This window comes from Phyllostomus hastatus, unplaced genomic scaffold, assembly GCF_019186645.2.
Source record: "Phyllostomus hastatus isolate PE091 unplaced genomic scaffold, TTU_PhHast_1.1 phas_scaffold_78, whole genome shotgun sequence".
In the NCBI taxonomy this organism is placed as follows: domain Eukaryota; kingdom Metazoa; phylum Chordata; class Mammalia; order Chiroptera; family Phyllostomidae; genus Phyllostomus; species Phyllostomus hastatus.
The window spans coordinates 32645413-32671476 of record NW_025334041.1 but is presented as its reverse complement, the minus strand read 5'-3'; the positions used below and the strand labels follow the sequence as shown (position 1 = coordinate 32671476).

Below are 26064 nucleotides of genomic sequence, written 5' to 3'. Positions count from 1 at the left end.
TATTCTTGAGCAAGTTATTACAAACATTTCAGACGTTAGTCACTTACAAAAGAATTTGACCAGTTTTTTCCAGAAAGAGTAACGTATTGTATTCCAACGATGAATAAAAGGAAAAGAAAAAGATTTTATAAGTATTGTGTAGTGTAAGACCATAAACACTTTGTTAACATCCTTTTCATAGAGAAGCTGTCTTCCTCAGTGATACGTTATAGTATTCAGGGTGCCTGATGGAAGCCAAGGATATTTAATTAATCCTTTGTTATATTTTGATGCCTGTTTTTCTTAGGATATTACCTAAGTACTAAGGTTCCTTTTTTAAATAGATGATTTTTCTTATTCTCATTTAATAAAGTCATGCTCTAACTACTGAGATTTATAGGATAGTTTACAGACTTCACCCCTAGTGACTCTGGATGGTTTGGATTTAAGTAGTTTTTTTAATTTATTTTTATTTATTGATTTGAGAGAGAGAGAAACACCAATTTGTTGTTCCCCTCACTTGTGCATTCATTGGTTGATAACATATGTATAACTACTTATAACATGTGTAACTTATTCTCATGTGCCCTGAACAGGTATCAGACCTGCAACCTTGGCCATCAGGACAAAACCCTAACCAGCTGGGCTACTTGGCCAGGGCTCCTTGTTTTCTGTCTCTGTTGTCCTTTGTGCTATCATGTCCTGTCACAGTCCTTTCTACCTTTAGCAGCGCTTCTGATTTGCTGCCTCTGATCTGCTGGGGAAAAGTTCTAGATAAAGACATTAGTGTCTTCCTTCTGTGCTCTAGTGCCTTGCTGCTCAGAGGGGCCTGCAGACTAGCAGTATCAGCTCACCTTATTAGAAATGCAGAATCTTGGGCCTCATTCCTGATTCAGATTTCCTGAATCAGAAACAATGTTTTAATAAGATTCTCAGGTGATTCATGAGCACATTAAAATTTGAGAAGCCCCACTTGAGTGTATCAATTCTGTGACAGTTCATTTTTCTATTTCGAGATCCTTTTTTTTAGCTTACCAATTGTCTTGCTGTGTTCTAGGTGATCTAGCTTGCCAAAATATTTTACCTCTAGAAACAAGGCACATGTTATAATGCCTAGAAGTGTATTAATGTTTGGTAAGAGGTAATCAACGAGCGTTTTATTTTCTCTCCCCTAGGATATCCCTGGTGATCTCGGAAGAATCTGTATCATGGAATCGATCTCTATGATGGGAAGCCCTAAGAGCCTTAGTGAGACATTTTTGCCTAATGGCATAAATGGTATCAAAGATGCAAGGAAGGTCACTGTAGGTGTAATTGGAAGTGGAGATTTCGCCAAATCCTTAACCATCCGACTTATTAGATGTGGCTATCATGTGGTCATAGGAAGTAGAAATCCTAAATTTGCTTCTGAATTTTTTCCTCATGTGGTAGATGTCACTCATCATGAAGATGCACTAACAAAAACAAATATAATATTTATCGCTATACACCGAGAACATTACACCTCCCTGTGGGACCTGAGACATCTGCTTGTGGGTAAAATCCTGATTGATGTGAGCAATAACATGAGGATAAACCAGTACCCAGAATCCAATGCTGAATATTTGGCTTCCTTGTTCCCGGATTCACTGATTGTCAAAGGGTTTAATGTCATCTCAGCTTGGACACTTCAGCTGGGACCTAAGGATGCCAGCCGGCAGGTAGGTATTTTTAAATTTTCTTCCTACCTGGTATTTTGTAGTTATGTAGTTAAACAAATATCATATATTTAAAAACCAAATTCTGACACCCTCCACTGATTATCATTTTGGAAACTATGTATAAGAACCTGAACATTCACGTGCTGATCTTGTAGGAGCACATTTCTGTTCTCAAAATCATGTGGAAAGCTGAGAAAATAACTTGGACTTTTCTGTCATAACCAGCTAATTCAAGAAAAGGCGAGGTTGGCTGGTAAATAATGGGACACATTGCATGGCATCGAGTCTCTCCTTCCTCAAAAACAAATACAGCAAACATGTCCTTTTGCTGCCCCTCCTTCCCTCCCAGCCTTCTGCCCTCCCTCTTCTTCGTTCTTCCCTCCTTCTTTCTTGCAGGTGTTTGGGTAACAGTATTCCATCTCTGTATGAAATACTATTTAATGTTTAATATAAATAGCTTTGGAAGTACAGACCATTTTATTTTACATAGATTGTTAATAGAACTTATTAAAATAGTGCATATTTTTTAAGTGTAGATTTTAATCCATGTGGGGAAGATAGAGACAGATTGGATTTCTCAGGTTCTCTTTTAGTCTAGGGTTCTGTTTACTTCAACTTGAAAATAAAAGAAGATGGGGAACTCCACCAATGCATTTGGGCAATGATAGCTTTTATAAGTAAACATATAAAATAGTGTACATTAAAAATCTTTTTTAAGCCTGGCAGGGTGGCTCAGTTAGTCAGAGCATCCTCCCGTGCACTCAGAGGTTGCAGGGTGGATCTCCCTGTCACTGCACATGCCTAGGTTGAGGGTTCAATCCCTGGTCCGCGAGCATATGGGAGGCAACCGACCTGTATTCCTCTCTCTCTCACTCTCCCCACCCCTCTCTCTCTTAACCTTCCTCTTGCTCTAAAATCAATAAACATATCCTCAGCTGAAGATTAAATAAATACAATTTTTAAAGATGTGGTTATGCATTATAATTAAGCATGATGATAAAATACTTTAATTATTTTTTCCATAAAGACAGTTGATTAAGGGCCTTAGAAAATAAATTTAAGCCCTGGCTGATGTGGTTCAGTTAGTAGGAGCATCATCCCTGTAACCAAAAGGTTGCAGGTTCGATTCCCGATCAGGGCACATATCTAGGTTTTGGGTTAGAGACCCGGTCCAGGTGTGCCTATGTGCAACCTCACACACACCTGGTCCAAATGCAGCTGACTCCTTGTCCCAGCATGGATCCCTCGACTGGGTGCTGACAGAGGCAATCTTGCATCAATGTTTTTCTCTCTCCCTTTCTCTCTAAAACCAATGAAAAAAATAAGTCCTTGGATGAGGATAAAGAAATGTTTATTTAAAAAATTAAAGACAATATATTTAAGTATTATATCAGTGTATGCTGCATATCAATCATGATAACCACTCATTTTCACAAGTCTAATTTTATTCTAGTGAAAGAATATGTATTTTCCAGCTTTCCTAGAAGCTATGTCTGAATCTTTCTTTCCTTTTGCATATCCAAAAAAGTTCAGTAATGGATACAGGCTAAATTAGGGATGAAACTGAATTTAATCCTTTGCCCATATTTGTGATAATTTTAATTCTTGAACAACAAAAAATGGTGGACAATGATTTAATTCAAAGTGAGCTACAGAAATCGTTTCATTTGTATTTCGTAGTCCTCCTGTCCTTATTATGAATGTTTGATTTATATTTTTAGGTTTATGATAAAATTTCATAATGTATAGTTTTTTCCAATGAATATCATAAAAAAGAGTTTACCATTGTCATAACCATAATAAATTAATTTAGAATGCTTTTTCTCATTTCTTTGTTATGTAGGTAATGTTCCTCACTCCATTTTAGAAGGTCATGAACAATTGTATAATAGTATAGACTTCATCACCTATCTGCCTACATTAGGTAAAATTAATAATCCAAAGAGCTTCACATTGTGAGCACAATGTGCATAGGTTTAGCATGCAAATGTTTCAGTGTGGTCTGTTCCAGAACCCTTATATAAACGCCTTCAGGGATAGATCTGTTCAAGAGTGTTTTCCCCAGACATTACTCAGAGACTTAATAGCAGTATTTTTCTTGCCCCGAGGGAGATGACTCACTCCAGTAGTGAATTTGGTGCTCTGCAAATATTTGTTGGCTTCTCACCTGCAGTGGTGTATCTCAGAGGCTTTGGTGGTTTGAAAGCCTCCCCTCACCCCCACTCTCCCCATCATTAGTGTTCCTGTGGAGCTGACACCTTAGTGTTAGAAAATGGTGGTTGATTTACTTTTTAAATGAAACTAAGCCTTATAATACCACTTTTCCACTCTGCAGGTATATAATCATAATTTAAAGATGAAAGAATCTCATATTCTGACCAGTGAAATAATATACTTGAGATGGGGTTTTAGAGATACTTACTTTGTGAATTAGCTTCTAAGCCAAAAGATAAATTTTATGAATAATACAGCATCGTGATATAATTTAGAAGATTTAATTGCAAATTCAGTCTAGAGTCCATGCTTAACTTCTCCCTTGCTGAATATCTGTACAGGGCAGTGCTTGTGATCACTCTACTAGGCAGAATCACTGTAGTCCAACAACTAAATATTACCCAGAAAAGCCTGGAGAGCCAACCCCACCCTGTTCCCCGTGGGAGAGAGAGAGAGCTGGAGTGGGAAGGGGCTGGACCAGCAGCTCCAAGTACACCCAGCCCCCACTGAAGGGGAGACCAGTGCCCCTGAACCACATGGTCTAGAAATCTTTCTTCCTGCCTGCCTGCCTTCCCTAAGCACTTCCCGACCTCAGGTTCTAGCTAGGGTTTTTATTTTTTTGCATTTTGTTTTCATGTCATCTCAGGTAGCAGGGACTTTGTTTTTAATGACACTATTTTTTTAATGTATTAATAAATAAATTAATAACTGCTTTATGTCCTTAATTTTTTGCATCACTTAAAGTCATCGCAAGTGATGCTCCATAGATTAAGTGGAGCATGGGATCATTACCATTTTTTTTAGGACTAGCAGTTCTTTTTTATATGCAGTTCAGAATATGTAGAACTATTTCTTAATGTTTATAAGGTTGAATTTTTTAATAATTATTATATAAGTAATGTATTGATGTGTCTTCTGTTTTTGCTTTAGGTCTATATTTGCAGCAACAATATTCAAGCTCGACAACAGGTTATTGAACTTGCTCGGCATTTGAATTTTATACCCGTTGACTTGGGATCATTATCATCAGCCAGGGAGATTGAAAATTTACCTCTGCGACTGTTTACTCTCTGGAGAGGGCCCGTGGTGGTAGCCATCAGTCTGGCCACGTTTTTCTTTCTTTATTCCTTTGTCCGAGATGTGATACATCCATATGCTAGAAACCAGCAGAGTGACTTCTACAAGATTCCTATTGAGATTGTGAATAAAACCTTGCCAATAGTTGCCATTACTTTGCTGTCCCTCGTGTACCTAGCAGGTCTCCTGGCAGCTGCCTATCAACTTTATTATGGAACCAAGTATAGGAGATTTCCACCTTGGTTGGAGACCTGGTTACAGTGTAGAAAACAGCTTGGATTACTAAGTTTTTTCTTTGCTTCGGTCCATGTTGCCTATAGCCTCTGCTTACCAATGAGAAGGTCAGAGAGATACTTATTTCTCAACATGGCTTATCAGCAGGTATGGAACATGCTTGTTATTTATCTGATGCTTAATATGATTCGTAAAGTGTAAGATTAAAATAGGATACAACTTTGCATACCTTGATGTATGTAGGGCAGGGCAAGTCTTGTTCTTTAAACAATGTTTCTGTGGCTAATACAAAATCACTTATGGTAAAAGCATCAATCATCCCTTTCTTTGCAAAATAAAAGCAGAGAAATAAATGATTGGCTTTTTTTTTTAAAATCATTATTGCAATGATTGTTCTCAGTAATGAACAGTTCATTATTTTAATGTTTTGTAAATTGTGTTCTGCAAAATGTTAAAGCAATCCTTAGTAAAACTATGCAATAAAATTAGAACCGGTGAAAACATAAAACAATAGGAAGTCAAGATCAGGAGACATACAAGGTCTGTCCAGAAAAAGTCCAGCCATTGTTAATATAACAAGAACAGTATGGGTGACATCTGTGTAACCTGGCAGCCAAAGAGAGTGGACCGGAATATGCATGTGTGAACAGTGACTATGTCACTGTACTAGTCAGTGGGGGCAGTAGACACTGTTGAGTGAACATGAGTATTGTGTGGCCATGGCATTCAAAAATGATAGCAAGTAAAGTGACCAATCTGCATCAAATTTTGTGTGAGGCTTGAACACTCCTTCATGAAAACTATTCAGATGCTTCAGAAGACTGTAGGTATAGGCAGCTGGTGGTTGGCAGCTTCATCATGACAATGTGCCTCCTCATGCATCACGTCTCATGCAGAATTTTTTTGAAAAACATCAAACCACTCAGGTGAATCAGCTCCCCACCCCCCTACAGCCCAGATTGGGTGCCTTGTGATTTCTGGCTTTTCCCAAAACTAAATCACCTTTGAAAGGGAGATTTCAGACTATCGATGAAATTCAGGAAAATACAACGGGGCAGCTGATGGCAACTGGGAGAACTGTGTGAGGTCCCAAGGTGCCTACTTCAAAGGAGACTAAGGCGTCAGTGTCCTCTGTACAGTGTTTCTTGTATCTTGTATCTTCTTCGATAAGAGTCTATTTTTCATAGGATGTGGCTGGGTATTTTCTGGACAGACCTCATATACCTACAAGGTTTTTGTTATCAAAAAGTGAAAAAGATACTAGTTCCTCAGGTGAAGCTTTTCTAGTACTTAGCTCAAGAAAATCTCAAGGAGAGCTCCACGGAAGAAACTTAAGGATGGCATAGATTATGATTTCCTCAGTAATTCCCATTCAGCAAATGCAAATAAAGGCCTTCAATGTAGCACTTCTCAATGAAAGGACACTGCACCAAAACAAATGTGTAAAAGCCTTTTCTTTTTATAAGGAACCAAGGCATCATGGTCCAAGTATGTAGCATCTCACACTTAATATGTTGTTTCAACAATTTCAACTTAAAATAATTTGAAAAATAATAATACATTAATGTTTTTTAAGCCATTCTTTCCCTAAAATTACTACTTCTCTTAACTGAATACTGAGGCTTTGACATCTGTTTTCTCTGTCCTTCAAGTCATTTGCTCAGATCTTACCCCCTTGGTGAGGCCTACATTTTAAAATCTGCTTCTGACTCAACCCCCTGGAAGTCCCAGTCCCTCTTACTCTGCCCTCTCTCTTTTGTCTATAGCAGTTTACCATCTTTTAACACCTTTTATGTTTTCCTTGTTCGTGATACTTCCTGTTGTCTGCCCTCTGTCACCAGAATGTAATGCTGAACAAATTGAGTCTGGAGCTTTGCTAGAAGTGATTGAGATTTATTCAAGGGTCTTGGAGTTTGCAGTCTGGGAATGCAACTAGGCAAAAACCCAAAGAGGAAAAGAAAAGTTCAGAGTTCTTCTGGTAGAAAGTGTGTTCTTGAGAATTATCAATCGTGCATTCTTAGCCCTAAGATTGCTTCAGGACAGTTATGAGCCTGAGATCAGCTGTCGGCATGACGAATGGCAGGTGGTCTAGAAGATGGGCGCAGGAGGTCCAGTCAGGTCCCAGGTGTCTGGATAACAGGTATCAGGTCGATGCATACGAGAGTCATTCAGGGGGTAATCAGGTGGCCCAGATGAGTGAGTCCTTCCAGGGATAATTAGAGGGTTACTTGGAGGTCCAGGTGTGTATCAGGAATTAATACAACACTGGAAACCAAGTATGTTTGGTTAACTGGAACTGGACAACATTAAGCTGTTATTAAATTAGAATCTGTTTTCCATGAATAGATACTTAGATCAAAGCTTTAGCCCAAGGAGTCTAACCCTTGATTTATATTCTGATATTGTTTTCATGTAAACAGACTATTCTAAAGTAGCCCTATGCAGAATACCGCACATTCAGAATTCATCAAGTCTTACTTAATTATATATGCATCATTAATGTAAGGGAAAGGCATTTGGAAAAGTACTGTACAAGAGTGAGGCAATTGCCCTGACTGGTGTGGCTCAATGGATTGAATGCCTGTCTGTGAACCAAAGGGTCACTGGTTCAATTCCCAGTCAGGGCACATACCTGGGTTGTGAGCCAGGTCCCCAGTGTGGGGTACGTGATTGGCAACCACACATAGATGTTTCTCTCCCTCTCTTTCTCCTTCCCTTCCCCTATCTCTAAAAAAAAAAAATTTAAAGAATGAGGCATTGGACAGTTGGAAAAGTATATTAAATAATGAGACAATTCAAGTGGACAGATATTTGCATTTGGTAGGGTTTTATTCCCAAGAAAATCTCACCTTCCTGGTAGAAAAGAAGATAGGAAGAAAGATAAATAAACATATAAATACTGATGTGAGAAAGGAACATACAGAAGTAGTTTAGAAATTCCCTTTCTGGATTCTAAGTTGAACTAAGTCCAGAATGTACCCAAAATATTCAATCAACTGTAAACCAACTTATAAAAGTACCTCAAAAGTAAGTCTAACTGCCAATACTTCTTCTGGGTCACCCTCAACATTTCATGGTCTTGGGACACCAGAATCCCTGTAATCATGATGTGTTACAAATGTGACAGCATGTCCTGGCCAGGTTGCTCAGTTGTAGCACCCCGTACACCGAAAGTTATGGGTTCAATTCTCCGTTAGGGCACATACCTAGGTTAAGGGTTCAGTCCCCAGTCGGGGCATGTGCGGGAGGCAAGTGACCAGTGTTTCTCTCCCTTCACCTCTCCTCTCTCTAAAATCAATGAACATATCCTCGGGTGAGGATTGAAAAAACAAACAAATATAATTGCAGGTTTATCCACTCTCCTCACAAGTATGCAAGGAAAGAATCTTAGTCCTCTTTTTGTTTAACACTGCATTCTCTTTCTCCCACATGGAGAACAACACCATCCAGTAACAGGTTCTCCAGAGCAGTTTGTTAAATTGTTATTATGTCCATGGACAACTTAAGTATGTCCATGTGTGATGTTTTCTTATGCCAAGAGTGAACTCTGTGCTGAACCAGTTAATGTTCTACCAAATAAGGGAAATTCACATTTGCTGTCTTGTTAGGTTCATGCAAATATTGAAAACTCTTGGAATGAAGAAGAAGTTTGGAGAATTGAAATGTACATCTCCTTCGGCATAATGAGCCTGGGCTTGCTCTCCCTCCTGGCTGTCACCTCCATCCCTTCAGTGAGCAATGCCCTAAACTGGAGGGAGTTCAGTTTCATTCAGGTACTCGGGGTTTTGTTTGGTGAAGGGATGGGCTGCACAGAATTTGTGTTATGTCTGTTTGAATTTTAGATATGCTTCCTATAAGAAGAGTGCCTTTGGGGGCTGCGTTTATGCATGGAAGCTTGGGGAACACATGTGTGGGAGGCTAGCTTAGGACTGTTCTGGTTTAGTAAGTGAAAGACCAGTACAGGAACTGACTGGAAGGCTTTGATAGCATTGCCTGCTATGCTGCAGGTAAAGCGCATTTTATTAAGGAAAAATAATGAAAGTGGGGGTGTATGAGCTTAAGACAAGTTTAATGCCAAAAGTCAACGTATTATTAGCCACATGAATGAAGAATTATTTTATATGTTGAGTCATCTTGATTTATCCAGAAAAATCTCATTAATTTGAATTAAGGTAGAGAGAAGGTCAGTCAAATATTTTCAAGTAAATGTGTATGCACACATACAAACACGAGCCGTGACAAACCAGGTACCTAGGTTAGTAGATTATGACAAGGAACTAGCCTTATGAACCTGTTAGTATGTATTTCATATATATATATATATATATGGTGTCTCCAAAGGAGTTTCAAAACACCATTGTTCTTTAATAAGTTGAATATTCACCTCCATTTATTGTTATTTAATACATTTGTGTATTTATAAATACATACCTCAAACATAGACCCTACCTGTATCATCACAGAATCAGTATTGGCTGTACCCACGTGGTTCACGGCACCGTCAGGCCGATGAGTCTCATTGGTGATACACTAAGTTTAGGGTGTTTTGCCTTTTTGCTTGAGCTTTTTTGTTTTTATTTTTATTTTTTTATTTTAAAATTATCTAAAAGTCTTTTTCCTAACTGCTAGTTTAATCACACCGAAAAGAAATAGAAGACCCTCTGGTGAAGGGTGCTAGATGGTTATAAATTATCATTATAAATTTAGATGAGTGACTTTTGGCAAACAGAACAATTTTCTGCTAGAGTTCTGACCCTTTCCCACTGAAGTTAGATGTTCTATCAGTCTACAGATGTAATGTTACATTTATGTAACACACTATTTCTCTTAGTAAGCAATTGAACATAATAATCTAGGGAACCAGGAATGCTGACCTTTTAGATTTTAACCTATAAACTGCTTAACTGAAGTGCTGTTAATAATCTCATTTAATAAGGTCAGTTAAGCCACATATTTGAAATGCTATTTATATTGCATATTAATATATAAGATTTTTCATATTTACTTTCAGTTAGTACATATGAATATGTGCATGCCCCCATGAGAATACACTTCATCACTTAATTTTATATGTATGTATGTATATGTATGGAAGCATACATATGCAGACACACTCATTTTTTTCTAATATACACAATTGGCAGAAATGTGAATAACCTTTATAAGAAGTTTAGCAGTTTTTATCAACACCCTTAAGGTAAAACCAGATGTTTTGACCAGCAATCCCACCATAAGAAATCAGGTCTAAGGAAATAAACCAAAATAAAGAAAAGGGCTTAAAGTGGCATTAGTTATAGTTGAGAAAAGCTGGACACAGTAAATGTTTGACACAAGGAATGGCTATGTAAAGTGTAGATAGCACATCCGGTCAGTGGAATAGAATACAACGTTGGAGTCACGTTTTCATACTTAATGACATGAAGAAAAAATCTCTTCAAACAAACAAAATAATTAGAATATTAAACTATTTGTAGTATGGCCTTTTTGTGTAAAATAGAGTATGCATATAAATATATATGAAAATGTTTAAATTGTTTGATTTAGTAGAGAACAAAAAGTAACTCAACAATTTCAGATAAAATAGTTTTATCAAAATACAAACATGGTAGAGCTGGAGAGGTGTATGTATGAGTTTGAATAATTTGTTTCTTATTCTGTGTTTTTTCTTCCTCCCTACCCGAAGTCTACACTCGGTTATGTTGCTCTGCTTATAAGCACTTTCCACGTTTTAATTTATGGATGGAAACGAGCTTTCGAAGAAGAGTACTACAGGTTTTATACACCGCCAAACTTCGTGCTTGCTCTTGTTTTGCCCTCAATTGTAATTCTGGGTAAGAGCATTTTACTACTTCCATGTATAAGCCAAAAGCTAAGGAGAATTAAAAAAGGCTGGGAGAAGAGCCAATTGCGAGAAGAAGGTATTGGAGGAGCAGTTCCTCACCTCTCACCGGAGAGGGTCACAGTTATGTGAGAGTAAACGGTGCTGGCGGATGCCATAAAGAGCTCTTATTCATGCCGTTGTTTCTACGACTTTCTCTGTGTTCAGTTGCCAGCACACTGTCAAATTGCTGTGGGCTGAAACTTGTTCAGTGTGATCTCAGCCAAATAGTGGTAGAATCTTCTTCAGATTAATTTTCACAAATGTCATGTGTGAAAATAAATTTTCGTAGTTAACTTATTGTTGAAATTTAGGTGTGTTTTTTTGTTTGTTTTGCACATTCTGACATTGTTATTTTAACAAACTATTCCACAGTCAGGCAAAAATATTTGTAGTTAATAATATAGATACAATATAATATTAAAAACACTTTGCAAAACAGCCAAATTTAAGTTTTAATACAATTCAATACATAAGTTTTTTTCTGAAGCTCAAGTAAGGTTTTAATGATTATCCAGTGTAAGAACTAGAAATGCATAATCATACTTTTTAAGAAAGGGCGCATTATATTGGCATCTAGGTAAGGATGCATGGCAGTGTTCCTGTACTTGTCTCATAAGACAGGATTTGAAAAATGTCATTGATTTTGTGAATCAATGTGATTATGTGAACCACCACAAACTGAGAAGATACACTGTACCTGAAATTATATTTAAAATGCATTGGAGACAGGAAAGATACACTGATAATGCGAACCTCATGAAAGATTTTCCTCTTTATCTTGTTACAAAGCAGTTCCATTTGAATATCAGTGTGTTGTCGGAGAAGACTGTGATATGTGGCCTCCCAAACTGACTTTTCTTACAGTACCAATCCTGGAAGTCTTCTCTTTGTTCCTCGTTAGAAGGAAAGTGTTAGGTTTCCACACAAGCAGTTGTTTGCCACCTGGCATGTGCTGTTGCAGCTCAGCCAGCCATCGCCCTCTACCACACAGGATTTTACAGAAGTTCATTGAGGGGTTAGAACGTGCCACAAACTGTTCTGAGCACTTTAGCTGTATTATCCCATTTAATACTTTAAATAATCCCATGACAGAGGTAGTTATTATCCTCATTTTACAAAGGAGAGACTGAAGGATAGAAAGTTAAGCAGTTTGCCCAAGGTCATGGAGTTAGGCCAGAGCTAGCCTTCAAGTCCAGGCAGTAATTTTCCAGAGGCTGGGATTGTAACCACTAGGTTGCACGGCCCCTGCTTCACCCCCATGCATTACAGTCACAGTGCCAGTCTATGTGCTTCCTCTTTTGTACAAAGGTATTGACATCCTTGAGAGTGAGTGTGGTTATTAAATTGTGGGGTAATCCACAGTGACTTACCTATGGGGAGGATCATGCCTGGGTCGTGACCCTGGAAACCCATGGCAGTCCATGTGCCTCTCACTGGGGTGAGGGACTCCAGTAGAGGTAGGACCGTGGCAGTTTTAATAAATGGTCCTACAGAGGCTTAAACAGCCCCAGTAGGTTAGTCGTCTCCTTTTCTCTTTTGAGAAGCCCTCCTATGTGCTCAGCCATTCATTTGGAAGCAGTTCGCAAGCATGAAGGATATTAGGGTAAGTTAATTATAAATCTACTCTAGAGGCATATAGTCACACAAATTATTCATAAATTTTTCAGTGCTGACATTCCACATTAAAATTGCATTTCATTCAAATTTTGGTTGGAATGTCCTACATTTTTTTTCCCATGTGCTCTTTCTATTAAAAAATTGTAGACAAGGTAACATTATATACATTCCTCCGAATTGATAACATTTCTAAACTTACCCTCTGAAGTACTACTGAATTCAGCTGCCAAAAATAAAAGGAATTGTACTTGCGGAGGCTGCCTTGTCCGCCAGTGGCTCTTCCCCTACTGCAGGTGATGTCAGTTTGGTAAATCATCGTGAATCTCTAATGCTCTTGGTGAGTTTTAAAGTAGCTTTTACTTTTCAACTGAGCTCTCTATTTTCTTTAGTTATAGTCTTCTCCTCTTGATAATCACTCTTGTTAGTTCTTAGTAGGAATTCAGTTGGAAAATAACTTTTAAAGGTAAACACCTATAAACTATTGTAGTGGACTAGTGAAATTAACAGAATATTTTCAATACTTTCTTGTTCCTTAAGTTTTACTGTCTTAAGATGATGTTCACCATTTAATGTGAAAAGGCAGTGAAATATTTTTAAAAGTTAGGTAATTATTGAAGTATATTGTTGCACATATATATTAAGTGGCCAATAATACAAATATAAATAACTATGAGAGATAAATGGGGTCTTTAAAAATATGAAAAAACCAGTTTATGAAAATGTATATAAGATGTAACTGTTGTTTCCAATGCTATTTCCTTTTCTCCTTCACAAAGATGAAATTAATTTTGAAGTTTTAAAATAAATATAATATATTCATTATAATTCTAAATATTTAAAAGCCTTTCTAAAATGCAAAAATATTGACTTAATTGCTTTATTTAATTGACTTTTAATAACCTTATTTTACTATTTCCTACATGATTGTTTTTCTTCATCAGTAGTTTTCATAATTATTTTTTTAAAAAATCATTACTCTGGCCTCAGAAGTAGGACTGAATTCTTTCTTTTCTGGATGTGAGAAAGTGCTGGGTACTTTGGAGTAACAGGGATTTGTTCTCTAATCTGTATTTGGAGAAGTGCCCCTGCAAAAATGATAAGAATGTAGAAAATATATCTAGTCTTAGCCTATGCAAAAAAAGAAAATTTAGTAATTTTTTCCTAAGAAAAAAATAATTCTGGATGGAATTATGCTACTTAGCTTTTATTGTGCATGTGTCTTATGTTTCCTCTATTAGTAATTTTTAAAATCATGTTTAAATATGAATATATTCGTGCTGGCATATATTTTTCGAAACATATATGGATATTTAGCCAAGATTGCCAACATGTAGAGATTTTTATTTAAATTTTAAAATATTTTAAACTATGACTAAATTCTATTTATAGGTATTTATCAGAGATGATTATTTTGTGCTGCCTATGGGACTGGCGGATGAGCTCCAGTGTTGAGCTACTTGATTATTTTCTTATAAATTGGCATGAACCTGACTAAGGAATTTTGCTTTCGAAATTAATTTGATAATAGTAACATAAGGTATATTCATACAAATTATGAAAATAATTTGTGTAAAAGGGCTTCAAGAATATATCCGATTTGTGTATTGTGTATCTCCTATGTAATATGATGAAACCTTAATTCTTTTTAATTGCCTTTTGCCATTAAGCTATTTCATAATAAATTCTGTACAGAGAGTTCCCCCCACAAAAGGGTTTTATTTGTGAAACTTAAGGTTTCTTATGTGATATTTTAAATAAAATACCATAAATGTAATTCATAAGTATTTCTTTAGGAATACTATAAACACTGAACCTGTATCAGCCTACCAAATCTGTTTTGCAGTAAGTATTAAACAGCTTAAAATGTCATGTTGAAGTTATTTTGTAAATTCATGACCTTAAAGCAGCACTACACGTAGTATAACACATGTTGTCCAGTGTTAAGATTAATATTTGTGATGTGTCATCAAGGAAAGGAGATGCTCCACCTTGGATTGATTGTAAGTCAGCAAGCCAGTAAAACAAATTCTGGTATGTATTCAATATATGTAATTGCTCTAAATGATACTCTGAGTAATTTTAGTGGAAACACACTCCTTTTTTACCGTTGAACAGTGAATTTTACAGGAATGGGAAGGTTCTTCAATGTTTTTTAATGTGAAAAATTATAAAGTGCTAATATTCTGCCCACATGATAGCAAAAAAAAATGTTTAGTTCAGCCTGGCACATGTACATACTTGAGATGGTTAGTTTTCAGAACCATGGGATTTCCATCACGCTGTCATTTAAAATTAGGGCTGATGGTACGGATACTCCCAGTGACTAGACGGGCTAAGTTAAATCACCAAAGCAGGTGCTTTTGTATGATTTCCAAAATGCCAACTTCTAGGAAATATTCTCTTAAGATTTTTTTTTTAAAGGTTTTACATAGTTTATCAGATATATCCAGCCCGAACAGGGACTGGAAGTTGTGTCCCAGTGTTTAGTTACCCTACTTTAAAAGCTGCTGTCCATCCAGTTCCTCAGCTGCTTGCAGTCAGGCATTCCCCTGTGACTTAGTGTCTGCTGTTCAACAGTGAGAAGTAGGGGGATGGATGAATGACTTCCTGGAGTGGAAGTCTCTTCGAAGGAAAGCATGTGTTCTGTATCTTATTCCTCCATCTCACTGCCAGAATTGCGGGAGCTTTGGCATATCTGAGAGAACCAAGGCCATGCCCTGAGGAAAAGATCGTGGAGACTAAAAAGATCTTGACTAGTTCACTGCTTGGACTGCCTTTTCCTAGTTTTAAGCCACTGTAAACTTGGGTTTCTTTATATGAGGTCAAAATACATCCATTCTGGCTTCAGTTTTTTGTCATGATACTGTTTAACACTGTTTGAATAAACTAGAATGCAATAATTCTTGCCTTTAAAAGTTTTTAAAGGGTAATGTGCAGTTCACATTAGGATTGATTTTCCATTGTAAATTAATTATACTCATCTTCCTGCCTCGATCTGTGATTTGATATTTTGCTTATGCTTAGAAAATAGTCTTCGTAACTGTGTAACAGGTATTTGCTAAAACTCTGTAACCTCCAAATATTGCTATCACATTACATGTCATGTTTTTATATCATTCTCATAGATCTGCCTTATAAATAAAAAGTACTATTTAATGTGTTTTAACTTCTTTGAAATGTTGTATACAAACAAATTTTTCTTTCTTACTAAATAATAATTACAATATTTAATGGAGGCCATGTAATACTTTTCTGTATCTTTTTAGAAGCATCCAAAAAGAAATACATGTAATAGTTTCAGAGTCTTGGAGGTTTTGTAACAAGTTTTTGCCAAAGTAGTCATTTAGAAAAACATCCATCTGATGAGTTGCTATTCTTAAAATTATTTTTTTGTTAGCATTATGTTCTTTTAACCATAACTCAATGCAATGTTCAGGCTATATTCTATAAGCTCCCTGACAGCAGGAACTCTGCCTGCCTTATTTACTGATTTATTTCCATTGACTAGTGCAACACGGCCCTGCAGATACTAAGAAGATAGTGTAATGAATATTGATTCATCTTTACAGAAAGTGTTGTTATTTATCACCCCACATCCCTGCAGCCAGGCCTGCAACCCTCCTGCCCACACCTCTTGCCTTGCCCCCTGGCTGGTGGCCTGGAGCTGCCCTGTGGTGTCAGAGTGCAGTCACTGCTACTGCTTCACTGCCACCATCACCACCACGGCCACACTGCTGTACTGAGGAGGAGAAACCAACCTTGGTGCCTGTGCACCATGTCTGCGGAGGCTCAGCTTCCCCCGGAGCTGCCTGGCAATGCGTGGGTTTTAGTGTCCTGAGCATAGAATTGCCTGGACACTTAGGAAATCAATGAATAACTTTCTAGTGTAATTCTGTTAACCAATATTGCATGGGGATATTTATTATTTATTATTATTTGTTTGCTGAATTTGGCAATCCTTGAGAGGTGAACTTTACCAAAGAGTGCAGCACAAGAGGGAGCTGGTGGATAAATTCTTCTCCCTTGGTTTCCCCTAGATAGGCTGTTCCAAAGTGCAATAGTCTATGTAGACCTCCATGAAAATACCCTAAAAGACTGAGGAATTAACTGCACTTATTCCAAAGCTATGCCCAGCTCAGTAACACCTATGTTTCTGCTCCCTTCTCCACTGCCTGCCTCACTTCCATCTTTTCCTAACTTCTGCATCCCAGAAATAGTGCCTTGCAATAAAGTGGCAGCACTTGAATGTTTCTTGTTGCTTATGGCAGGCTGTAGGGAACCTAGCTAGCACAGTAGTGGATTCTTCAAATGGAAAATGAAACATGAAATAAATGATTTGATAAAGCAGGCCCAAAATTCAGATTGGTTGGGAGCCCTGGAAGGGAATATTGGGTTAGCAAAAAAGTCCATTTGGTTTTTTCCATAAGATGTTCTAGTAGCACTTAGTTGTTTTTAACTTCATTCAAAACAATTTTTGTTAGATTGTATTGTGACAGCTGTCATGTCAGCATGCATTTAAAAAAAGACATCAAAATCAGTGGATTTTAGCCATTTTAATATTGAAGATGGAAGAAAATAAGCAACATTTTTGGCATATTATACTTTATTATTTCAAGAAAGGTAAAAACACAACTGAATGCAAAAAAAAAAAGATTTGTGTAGTGTATGGAGAAGGTGCTGTGACTGATCAAATGTGTCAGAAGTGGTTTGCGAAGTACTGTGCTGGAGATTTCTCACTGGACTATGCTCCACAGTCAGGTAGGCCCATTGAAGTTGATAGCGATCAAATTGAGACATTAATTGAGAACCATCAGTGTTATACCACACAGAAGATAGCTGACATACTCAAAATACCCAAAATCAATAAAGTTATTGGTGAAAATGAAAAAATGAGTCTTATTTCACAGAGAAAGCCAGATGGACTTTTTGGCCAACTCAATACATCTTCCAGGGACAGATTTTCATTAATCAAGTAAATGTACAGTGATCAATTGTTAAATCAGAAGAGTTATTTCTCACTACTGTGAGAAATAATCAATGCCCTATAGGCAAGAATACCAATAATGCCTTAAATAGCATATTCTATTACTGAATCTGTTCCTTCTAAGAATAACCCAAAGGATGTTGGAATTAGTTATGGGCTGAATTGTGTCCCCCTAAAATCCATATGTTGGAAGTCTTAAACCCCAGTACCTTAGAATGACTATGCTTGGAGATAAGACCTTTAAAGAGGTAATTAAAGTAAAATGAGGTTATATTAGTAGACCCTAAGCCAATATGACTGGCATCTTTATAAGAGAAGAGTAAGAGAGGGAAGAGCATGTGATGACAAAGGCAAAGGGGAGCCATCTGTAAGCCAAGGAGAGAGACTTCAGAAGGAAACCAATCTTGGGCACCTTGACCTTGGACCTCTAGCCTCCAGGCTGTAAGGAAATAAAATATCTTGTGTAAGCCACCCAGTTTGTGCTATTTGTTCCAGCAGCCCTAGAAAACTAATGCAGAATCAGAGTAAGTCAAGTTACAGAGCTTAAATAACTAACATTATTGGAGTAAAATGTCTGATTAATTCTGCTCCACAATAAAGACAGTTAACATCCTGGGCATACTTTAATTTTCCACTATGTTAACACAGCAAATAGTTTTTAGTTCTAAAAGCTTGAGAACATTTTCATTTCACAGAAGTATTCCTATATCATGGAACTGAAGGTTTAATCAGGTAAAAGTCACTCTGCATAAATTCATTTCATTTACTACCATTTATTTAGTTTCTCCACCAAACATGAAGAGCTCCTCCAGCTTCCTATTTAAAAATCACAATTTAGATTATCAGCACACTTTTCATTAGAATGGTTGACTTCAGGGGTGGCTGTCCTTTTGTTTTTTGTTGCATGTATTTATTACTCTCAAATTTATATTAATGATTCTGTTGGAAAGAGGTAATTAGTTTTGTTTCTTTTTTAGGCTTTGTTTCACAATCAACCTGAACAAATTTTTAAAACACTAGATTGAATTCCAACATTTTATTTATATATGTGTGTGTGTGTGTGTGTATTTCTCTTACATAATTCCCCAAAGCTAACCTGCTAACACTATATTCTAATTACATTTCATATGTGCTATAAAAATTCTGTTTAAAAAAAAACTATGACTCAGAAAGGAAAAATATTTATTTGAACATTTAGAGTATCTGGCATTAATTTAGAGACTACAAAATTCATATTTAATCTAAAATCCTTATTAGAAATGTTCCTAACTCATGATAATGAATAATTTTAAATTTACTAAACATTACTAATTAGGCAATATGCAAAGAAGTATCAGGAGAAAATCTGAATATTGCACATTTATTTATGTTCAAAACATTTAACTTTGTTACTTTAAAAATTAAAAATCATGTGTAGGTCAACATATTAAAATTTCCAGCTGTTTGTTTTAAAAAATTGCAGTTTGTAACTTAACAGATGTTAAATCTGCAGAATTGTTATCAGATTGAAACATTCTGTCATTTCTGGTGTTTCTCAACTGCTAGTTTAACTTTGTTCTGAAGTAGTTTGCCATTTTAATAGTCATTTTGCCCTTATATTTGTTTCAGTGTCATAAAAAATGGGTCCTGTACTCTTAACTTACACAAAAATCTATTAAAAGGGATCAGTGAATAATGAATAAACTTAAATCTACTACCTGATTGAAACGGAAAAAAAGTCAAGGGTTTTTAAGTGCTAGAAAGGGGGCATTCATGGGAGTTACGCTAATTAAGCATTGCAAACTGGTACTCTTTGCATAGGACAAAATGAATGTATAGGTCTATACACAATTGGTTAAAATAAAATGAAAGTCCTGTTCATTTGTCAGGAAAGTGTCTTCGGTTAAGTCCAAGGAGAAGGGTCTGACTTTCCAGAGCCATGGAGGTTTATGGATTGGTAACAGCTTTCAGCCTGTTGTGCTGAAACACAACAGTAGTTGACATCTAGGCAAGCTCTGCTTTAAGTGGAAAATTTTCCTTTGCATTCCCTCCTGTTCATCTTTCATACTGAGATGCCAGGATGAATCACACAGGATAAGCAAGTCATCCAGTTGTCCATTCACCACCATCTTGCTTTTAGGTGCCATTCTCACAAGATTACTTGGCGTTTATCCAAGTAGCTTGTCTGCTTTTGATGTGATGAACTTGGAATGTGCAGCATCAATTTAGGGTACATTAATACACTTGACAAACCCATTGCACTGTCCCTGGGTGATAGCAAACTTAGATCTACTGAACCTAATTCAAGGTGTAAGCCCTATGAGGTGCTCTAAAAGTACCAATAGGTAACTAAAGATAAAGGGGAAAAAAAACAATGCTGAAGCCCAGGCAAGGGAGTTTAAAGCAGGGAAGAGTGGTTAACAAATACTACAGATAAGTACAGCAAGGTGAGGTCAGGAAAATGTCTACAGACTGACCTCAGATCCGTTTCAGAGGAGTGAGGATGAGAAAGTAAAAAAATGCACTGAAGTGAAAAAATAGGGACTGGAAATGCTCAGTACTCTTTCAAAGAAGCTTGGGCTATTTTGGCTATCATTTACATTAAGCACTGCCATGCCCAATCTAGTTTTTCCACGTCTTTTTATTTGGGGACCCAAAAATGTCATTCAGTGTCTGAACTGGTTAAGAAACCTTAGAGATCATGGATCAACTTGCTTATTCTGCAAATGAGAGAAACCCCAAGAAGTGAAATGAAATTTATTTTTAGTGGAGTTTCTGTGTAACTTTTTACTCCATGAATTATATTAAAACTCACATTTAAGCCCTGGCTGGCGTAGCTCAGTGGATTGAGCGCGGGCTGGGAACCAAAGTGTCCCAGGTTCGATTCCCAGCCAGGGTACATTCTTGGGTTGCAGGCCAAAACCCCCAGCAACCGCACATTGATGTTTCTCTCTCTCTCTCTCTCTCTCTCTCTCTCTATCTCCCTCCCTTCCCTCTCTAAAATAAATAAATAAAATCTTTAAAAAAAAAAAACCTCACATTTAAATCTTAAAGATTTTCTGGAGGTTTAAAAAAGATTAAAAGATTTAAAGGATTCTTAAATAGGCTTTCACAGCCAAGGTTTTTAGATTAAGTTATACTGGTGATTTCATGAGAAGCTTTCCACTAAAAGTTCCCACCCTTCTTGGACTATTACTGAGGAAACAATGAAAAGAGAACAGTAACAATAAAGGTAATGATAATCTTGACCCCTTACTTGGGGCTTATGTGCCAATCAACACTTGACAAAACTATCATCTACCATTCTATGCTGTCACAGCTATCTTATGTGACATCAGAAAAGTGAGGCTTCCAGGGGTTAACTTGTTTTAGATTCAATGATTTGACTCAGAAGTCCTCTAATGTTGCGTAAAATGCCTTACTAGCTGCCTCGTCGGGCCACTCAAGTACAGAAGAGGTAGTAGGCTGGGAAATGTGGATGGCACTGATCACTTCTCTGGGGTGAGATAAACTCCACTTCCAACACTCTCCAGCCATTACCCGCCACTTACCCCCATCCACACCTCACCGCTGCACCCACTCTCTCCCCTTTCCAGAAGGCGCAGCGCAAACACGACCAACGCCGAGACACACGGCGCCCACGTAACACTCCTGGGCTACGTGCAGAAGCCTAGCGCAGAAACCAAACAAGCCAGTCCAACCAGGGAGGCGCAGAATAGGCTTTGAGAAATAGTTTGGCTCCCTGGGTTTCCGTAGGAGCCCGTGTTTCACCGCCTGTGGCCCCGCCCTTAGCAACTCACTGGCTTGTGTTAACAACCATCCGGCTTGCGGGAGCCTAGGTCCAGTCGCAGTGGTGCGGAGCGGGTGGGCTAACCCCAGGGACTTTCTTGCCTCTAGCGGCTCTCAAGTGGCCTTCCCTTTTCGGAGGCTGGGCCTCTTTGGATCCCGCAGCCGTGGGCATGGTGTAGGATAGAAGACACCCCCGCCCCGGTCCCTCACTCCAGCGCCTCAGCCATGTCTGCTGCGGAGGCTCCGGCAACCGCCGGGCCCCAGGGACCCGGCGGCAGGGGCAAGTCCGGCAGCCCTCGACAGATCCCGGTAGTCGGGGTGGTGACGGAGGACGAGGACGCTCAGGTATGGGATCGTGTAGGTGCTTTGGGAGCTGTGGAGGGGTAGATTGAGATCTAGAAGCTGGGAGGAGGTCGGGGGCATCAAGGGCGGAAATGGGGGCCCAAGTGGAAACGGGGGATTCCTTGGGACGCGGGTTCCAAGCGCAACCTGATCCCTCGGAGAAATGCGCCCCTTTCTACTGGGTGTGGTTGTCGGGTATGGTTGTCGTCAACCAACCCGCCTGGGCACTCACGCCACGAGGTCCTCTCTGGAGCGTTCCCACCAAACTCAGTGGGTGAGGCTTTGCATCTCTTTTTCGTCTGCGAGACGTCTTCTTCTTCGATTTCTTTTTAATTATATTTTTGCACTACCATTTAACAACCTTATACCCCCTCCCCCCTGCAAATGACCACTCTTGTCCATGGCAATGAGTCCTTTTTCCTCTATCCCTCCACCCCCTGACCTCGTGCCCCGCCCCCGCCCAGTAGCTGGCATCCTGCTCTCTAGGAGGCTGCCTCTGTTTTGCTTGTTAGTTCAGTTTGTTCATTAGATTCCACGTATACGTGAAATCTTATGGTATTTGTTTTTCTCTGACTGGCTTATTTCACTTATCATAATATTCTCCAGGTCCAATCATGCTGTCTCCAACGGTAAATTTTCTTTTTTATGGCCAGGTAGTGTTGCATTGTGTTACTCATCTTTGTTTTATCCACTTATCTGTTGATGGACACGGGCTGCTTCCCATTCTTGGCAATTGTAAATAACACTGCAATGAACATAGGAGTGCTTATGTTCTTTAGAATTAGTGTTTTGGATTCCTTCAGCTGTATTCCCAGAAGTGGGATCACAGGGTCAAAAGCTAGATCCATTTTTAATTTTTTGAGGAACTCCATACTGTTTTGCACAGTGGCTGCACCAGTCTGCATTCCCACCAACAGTGCAAAACAGTTCCCCTTTCTCCACATCCTGGCTAGCACTTGTTTTTTGATTTATTGATGATAGATAGCCATCCTGACCAGTGTGAGATGGTATCTCATTGTGGTTTTAATGTGCATTTCTCTGGTGATTAGTAAAGTTGAGTGTCTTTTCATATGTCTATTGGCCAATTGTATGTCCTCTTTGGAGAACTGTCTATTCAGGTCCTTTGCCCATTTTTTAATTGGATTGTTTTTTTGGTGTTGAATTTTGTAAGTTCTTCATAAATTTTGGATATTAACACCTTACCAGATGTATTGGCAAATGTGTTCTCCCATTCTGTGGGTTGTCTTTTTATTTTGTTGATGATTTCCTTTGCTGTGCAAAAACTTAGTTTGATGTAGTCCCATATGTTTATTTTTTTTTTGTTTCCTTGCCTGGGGAGATAGATCAGATTAAAAAAAATGCTATGAGCAATGTCTGAAGTTTTGCTGCCTATGCTTACTTCTAGGATTTTTATGGTTTTGGGTCTAAAATTTAAGTCTTTGATTCATTTTGAATGTATTCTTGTGTGTGGTGTAAGAAGGTGGTCTAGTTTCATTTTTCTGCACATGTCTGTCCAATTTCCCCCACACCATTTATTGAATAAACTATCTTTAGGCCACTGTATGTGCTCACTTTCTCTGTTGAATATTAATTGACTATAAAGGTGTGGGCTTATTTCTGACTCTCTATTCTGTTCCATTGACTTATGTGTCTGTATTTATGGCAGTACCATGCTGTTTTGTTTACTATGGCCTTATAGTATGGTTTGATATTAGGTAGCATAATTCCTCCCACTTTGTTCTTCTTTTTTAGGATCATTGTTGCTCCACAGGGCCTTTTGTGGTTCCATATAAATCTTTGAAATATTTGTTCTAGTTCTGTGAAATATGACATTGGTCTCTTCATAGGAATTGCATTGCATCTATAGATTTGCCACTCTTCTTACAAAAGTGTGACTATGAAGGGTCTCAAGGAAGAAAACATTCTTAGCAAAAATCTGCAATTTGTGCAGATTTGTGCTAATTTGAGCAACTTGTTTGTACTGTGCTTTTGTATGTAGATCCCGTTTACATAATGATGTTTTTAATAGAGGCATATAAAGTCTCTTATGTTTAAATTTGCTGCTTACTAAAACCTGCACCTGGAGCAGAGGAAATGGTGTTAAAATTAGAAACAAAGCCTCGTTTTTATATGAAATTCGAAGCCGATAATAGGGTGGGTTAGAGAAGATTAGCAGAGAATAGAATTGATTTTTGTGTTTCTCTTTTTATTTCATTGATTTTTAATTGAATTTACTGTGGCGACATTGGTTAATACAATTATATAGGCTTCAGGTGTACAATTCTGTTACACATCATTGTGTAATGTATTGTGTGTTCACCGTCCCAAGTCGTCTCCTTCCATCACCATTTAACCCTCTTTACCCTCTTCCACCTCCCCCACCCCTTTCCCTCTGGTCATCACCATACTATCTATTGTCAGTGTCTGAGGGCTTTTTTTTATTTCTTGGTTTTTTTTTTCCGCATAATTCCTTTTCACCCAGCCCCACAGTCCCCCTCTCCTATGACAGTTGTCACTGTTTTCTCTATCTCTGAGTCTGTTTCTATTTTGTTTGTGAGTTTTGCTCATTAGATTTCACATATAAGTGAAATCATATGGTACTTGCAGTTGATTTATTTTATTATACTTTTATTTGGCTTTGAATTTATTTTTGTTACACAGAATTAATTCTTCCAAGCTGGTCTGTTGAGAAATTTAACTTTGAAGGCTTGCTTGGATCTCCTTTGTGGCTGGGGTGTTTAGAAATTCCAAGTCATTTGTTTCATGCAAGGGTTCCATTGCTCCTCCCCAGAGAACCCTGATCAAGTCTCAAAGCATGAATTCTATGGAGGAATCCTGCCCTGGCTGTTCACACTAATGACATGGGGCCACTGTGGGAATTGCTGTGGAGACTTCAGAAGTCTCAGGCTGCGTAAGGAACCCTGTCTCTTGAGTCAACATCCTGGAGCCTTGGAGAATTCCTTGGGAGTGGCCAGTTGACTGGGCACCAGTTCTACTGTGAGAATAGGGTTGAGCTCTCTGAGGATGCTCATGTAAAGGGGGGACATACCCCTGGAAATGGGGGGGTTTGAACTGTGAATGTGTGATGCCTCCTTGCTAAACATAGTGGCTAGGAGAGAGGCAAATATAGCTGACATTGACCCTCATTGGTGGGAAGGCTGAACACTCGCACGGACTTTTCAGGAGAGGACTTTTGAAACGGAGTGCACAGGAAAGCAAAAAGGCTGTTGGTCCTTTCCCCTCCCCGGTGGGGGTGGGGGGTGGGTCAGTGGTGGCCAGGGCGGGCCTCTGAACAGAGGCCTGGGGGCTCAGACTCCAAAAGACTCTGAAGCTGGACAGTGACTGGAGACCAGGTAAGCCACCTGCGTTTATGGTACTTTTGGGTGCAAAAAGAGGTTCGTGACACAACCTTGAACTGAGCTGGCAGGGGGTGACACGGTGATTTTTCTCTGGGTGTCTTAGAGGGAATGGGCTTTGAGGCAGAAACGTGCTGTTATTTCCAAAGACCTTGGTGGTAACAGTCAGCACTCTGAACAGATTTCTGTTCTTGTGTTATTTTCAGTTCCTGAACCTATGTAGTAATTAATTGTATTGACAAATATTTAAATAGCTATTTTTGATGTCATATCCTGACTTTTTCTTTCCTTTTACTTTTGTTACCCAGATATTTTAGGCAGAAACTTTCCATTAAATAAAAGATCCCTTTCTTTTCCACCAAACTCTGTCTTTGTAGATTTGCCTGGTACGTGGTGCGTGGTACATGATAGGGCTCCCCGCCCCCCGCCCCCGCCCCCGCCCTGCCCTGGTTGGCTGTCAGACGTTTACACAGTAACCTGTAGAGGAACAGCATTTTTGCACGAGGAGGAACAAGGGGAATTTACCTCGTCAGTTTTGTGGAAGTGTTCTCCGAAGAAGAACTTTGAGGAACAGCAGCCCCATTCCCAAGGCTGCAAGGAGGCTCAACAATACCACTGTTCTCCCACGCATGCAGCAAAATTGGGAAGCAGGTGGATTTTGTATCTTAATGGTTCTCATTCATTCTTCCTTTACCTGGTGTAAAGGCAGGTGGCCAGCAGGGAGAAGGAGATATTACACAGGCAAGCATGGGTCACATAGTAAAAGGAAAAAGGAAATACCTTTAATAAACCATTGCCAAAATAGTCTACAACATATCGAATAAAGCAGAGCAAGTATACCTTTGTATATATGTGTATGTGTATTTTCTTCCCTCCTTTTTTCCTTTGATTTCCTTTTCTTTGAATGCTATC

The 26064-nt window shown here is 38.4% G+C and overlaps 2 protein-coding genes across 3 annotated transcripts in view; both read left to right on the top strand.

Annotated features, from left to right (window-relative positions):
* Positions 1 to 15879, top strand: part of STEAP2 (STEAP2 metalloreductase) — a 28235-nt gene extending 12356 nt beyond the window's left edge. Inside the window, exons 3-6 of the mRNA XM_045828477.1 lie at positions 1155 to 1679; positions 4824 to 5351; positions 8813 to 8977; positions 10888 to 15879. Coding sequence (XP_045684433.1) covers positions 1188 to 1679; positions 4824 to 5351; positions 8813 to 8977; positions 10888 to 11175 — 1473 coding nt within the window. The 5' untranslated portion in view covers positions 1155 to 1187 and the 3' untranslated portion in view covers positions 11176 to 15879. The remainder of the gene's footprint in view (positions 1 to 1154; positions 1680 to 4823; positions 5352 to 8812; positions 8978 to 10887) is intronic.
* Positions 15880 to 21006: 5127 nt separating this feature from the next.
* The window catches only part of CFAP69 (cilia and flagella associated protein 69), a 72985-nt gene continuing 67927 nt past the window's right edge, over positions 21007 to 26064 (top strand). For both annotated transcript variants that reach the window (XM_045828024.1, XM_045828023.1), the window contains exon 1: positions 21007 to 21799. In XM_045828024.1, the coding sequence (XP_045683980.1) occupies positions 21680 to 21799 (120 nt within the window). In that variant the 5' untranslated portion in view covers positions 21007 to 21679. The remainder of the gene's footprint in view (positions 21800 to 26064) is intronic.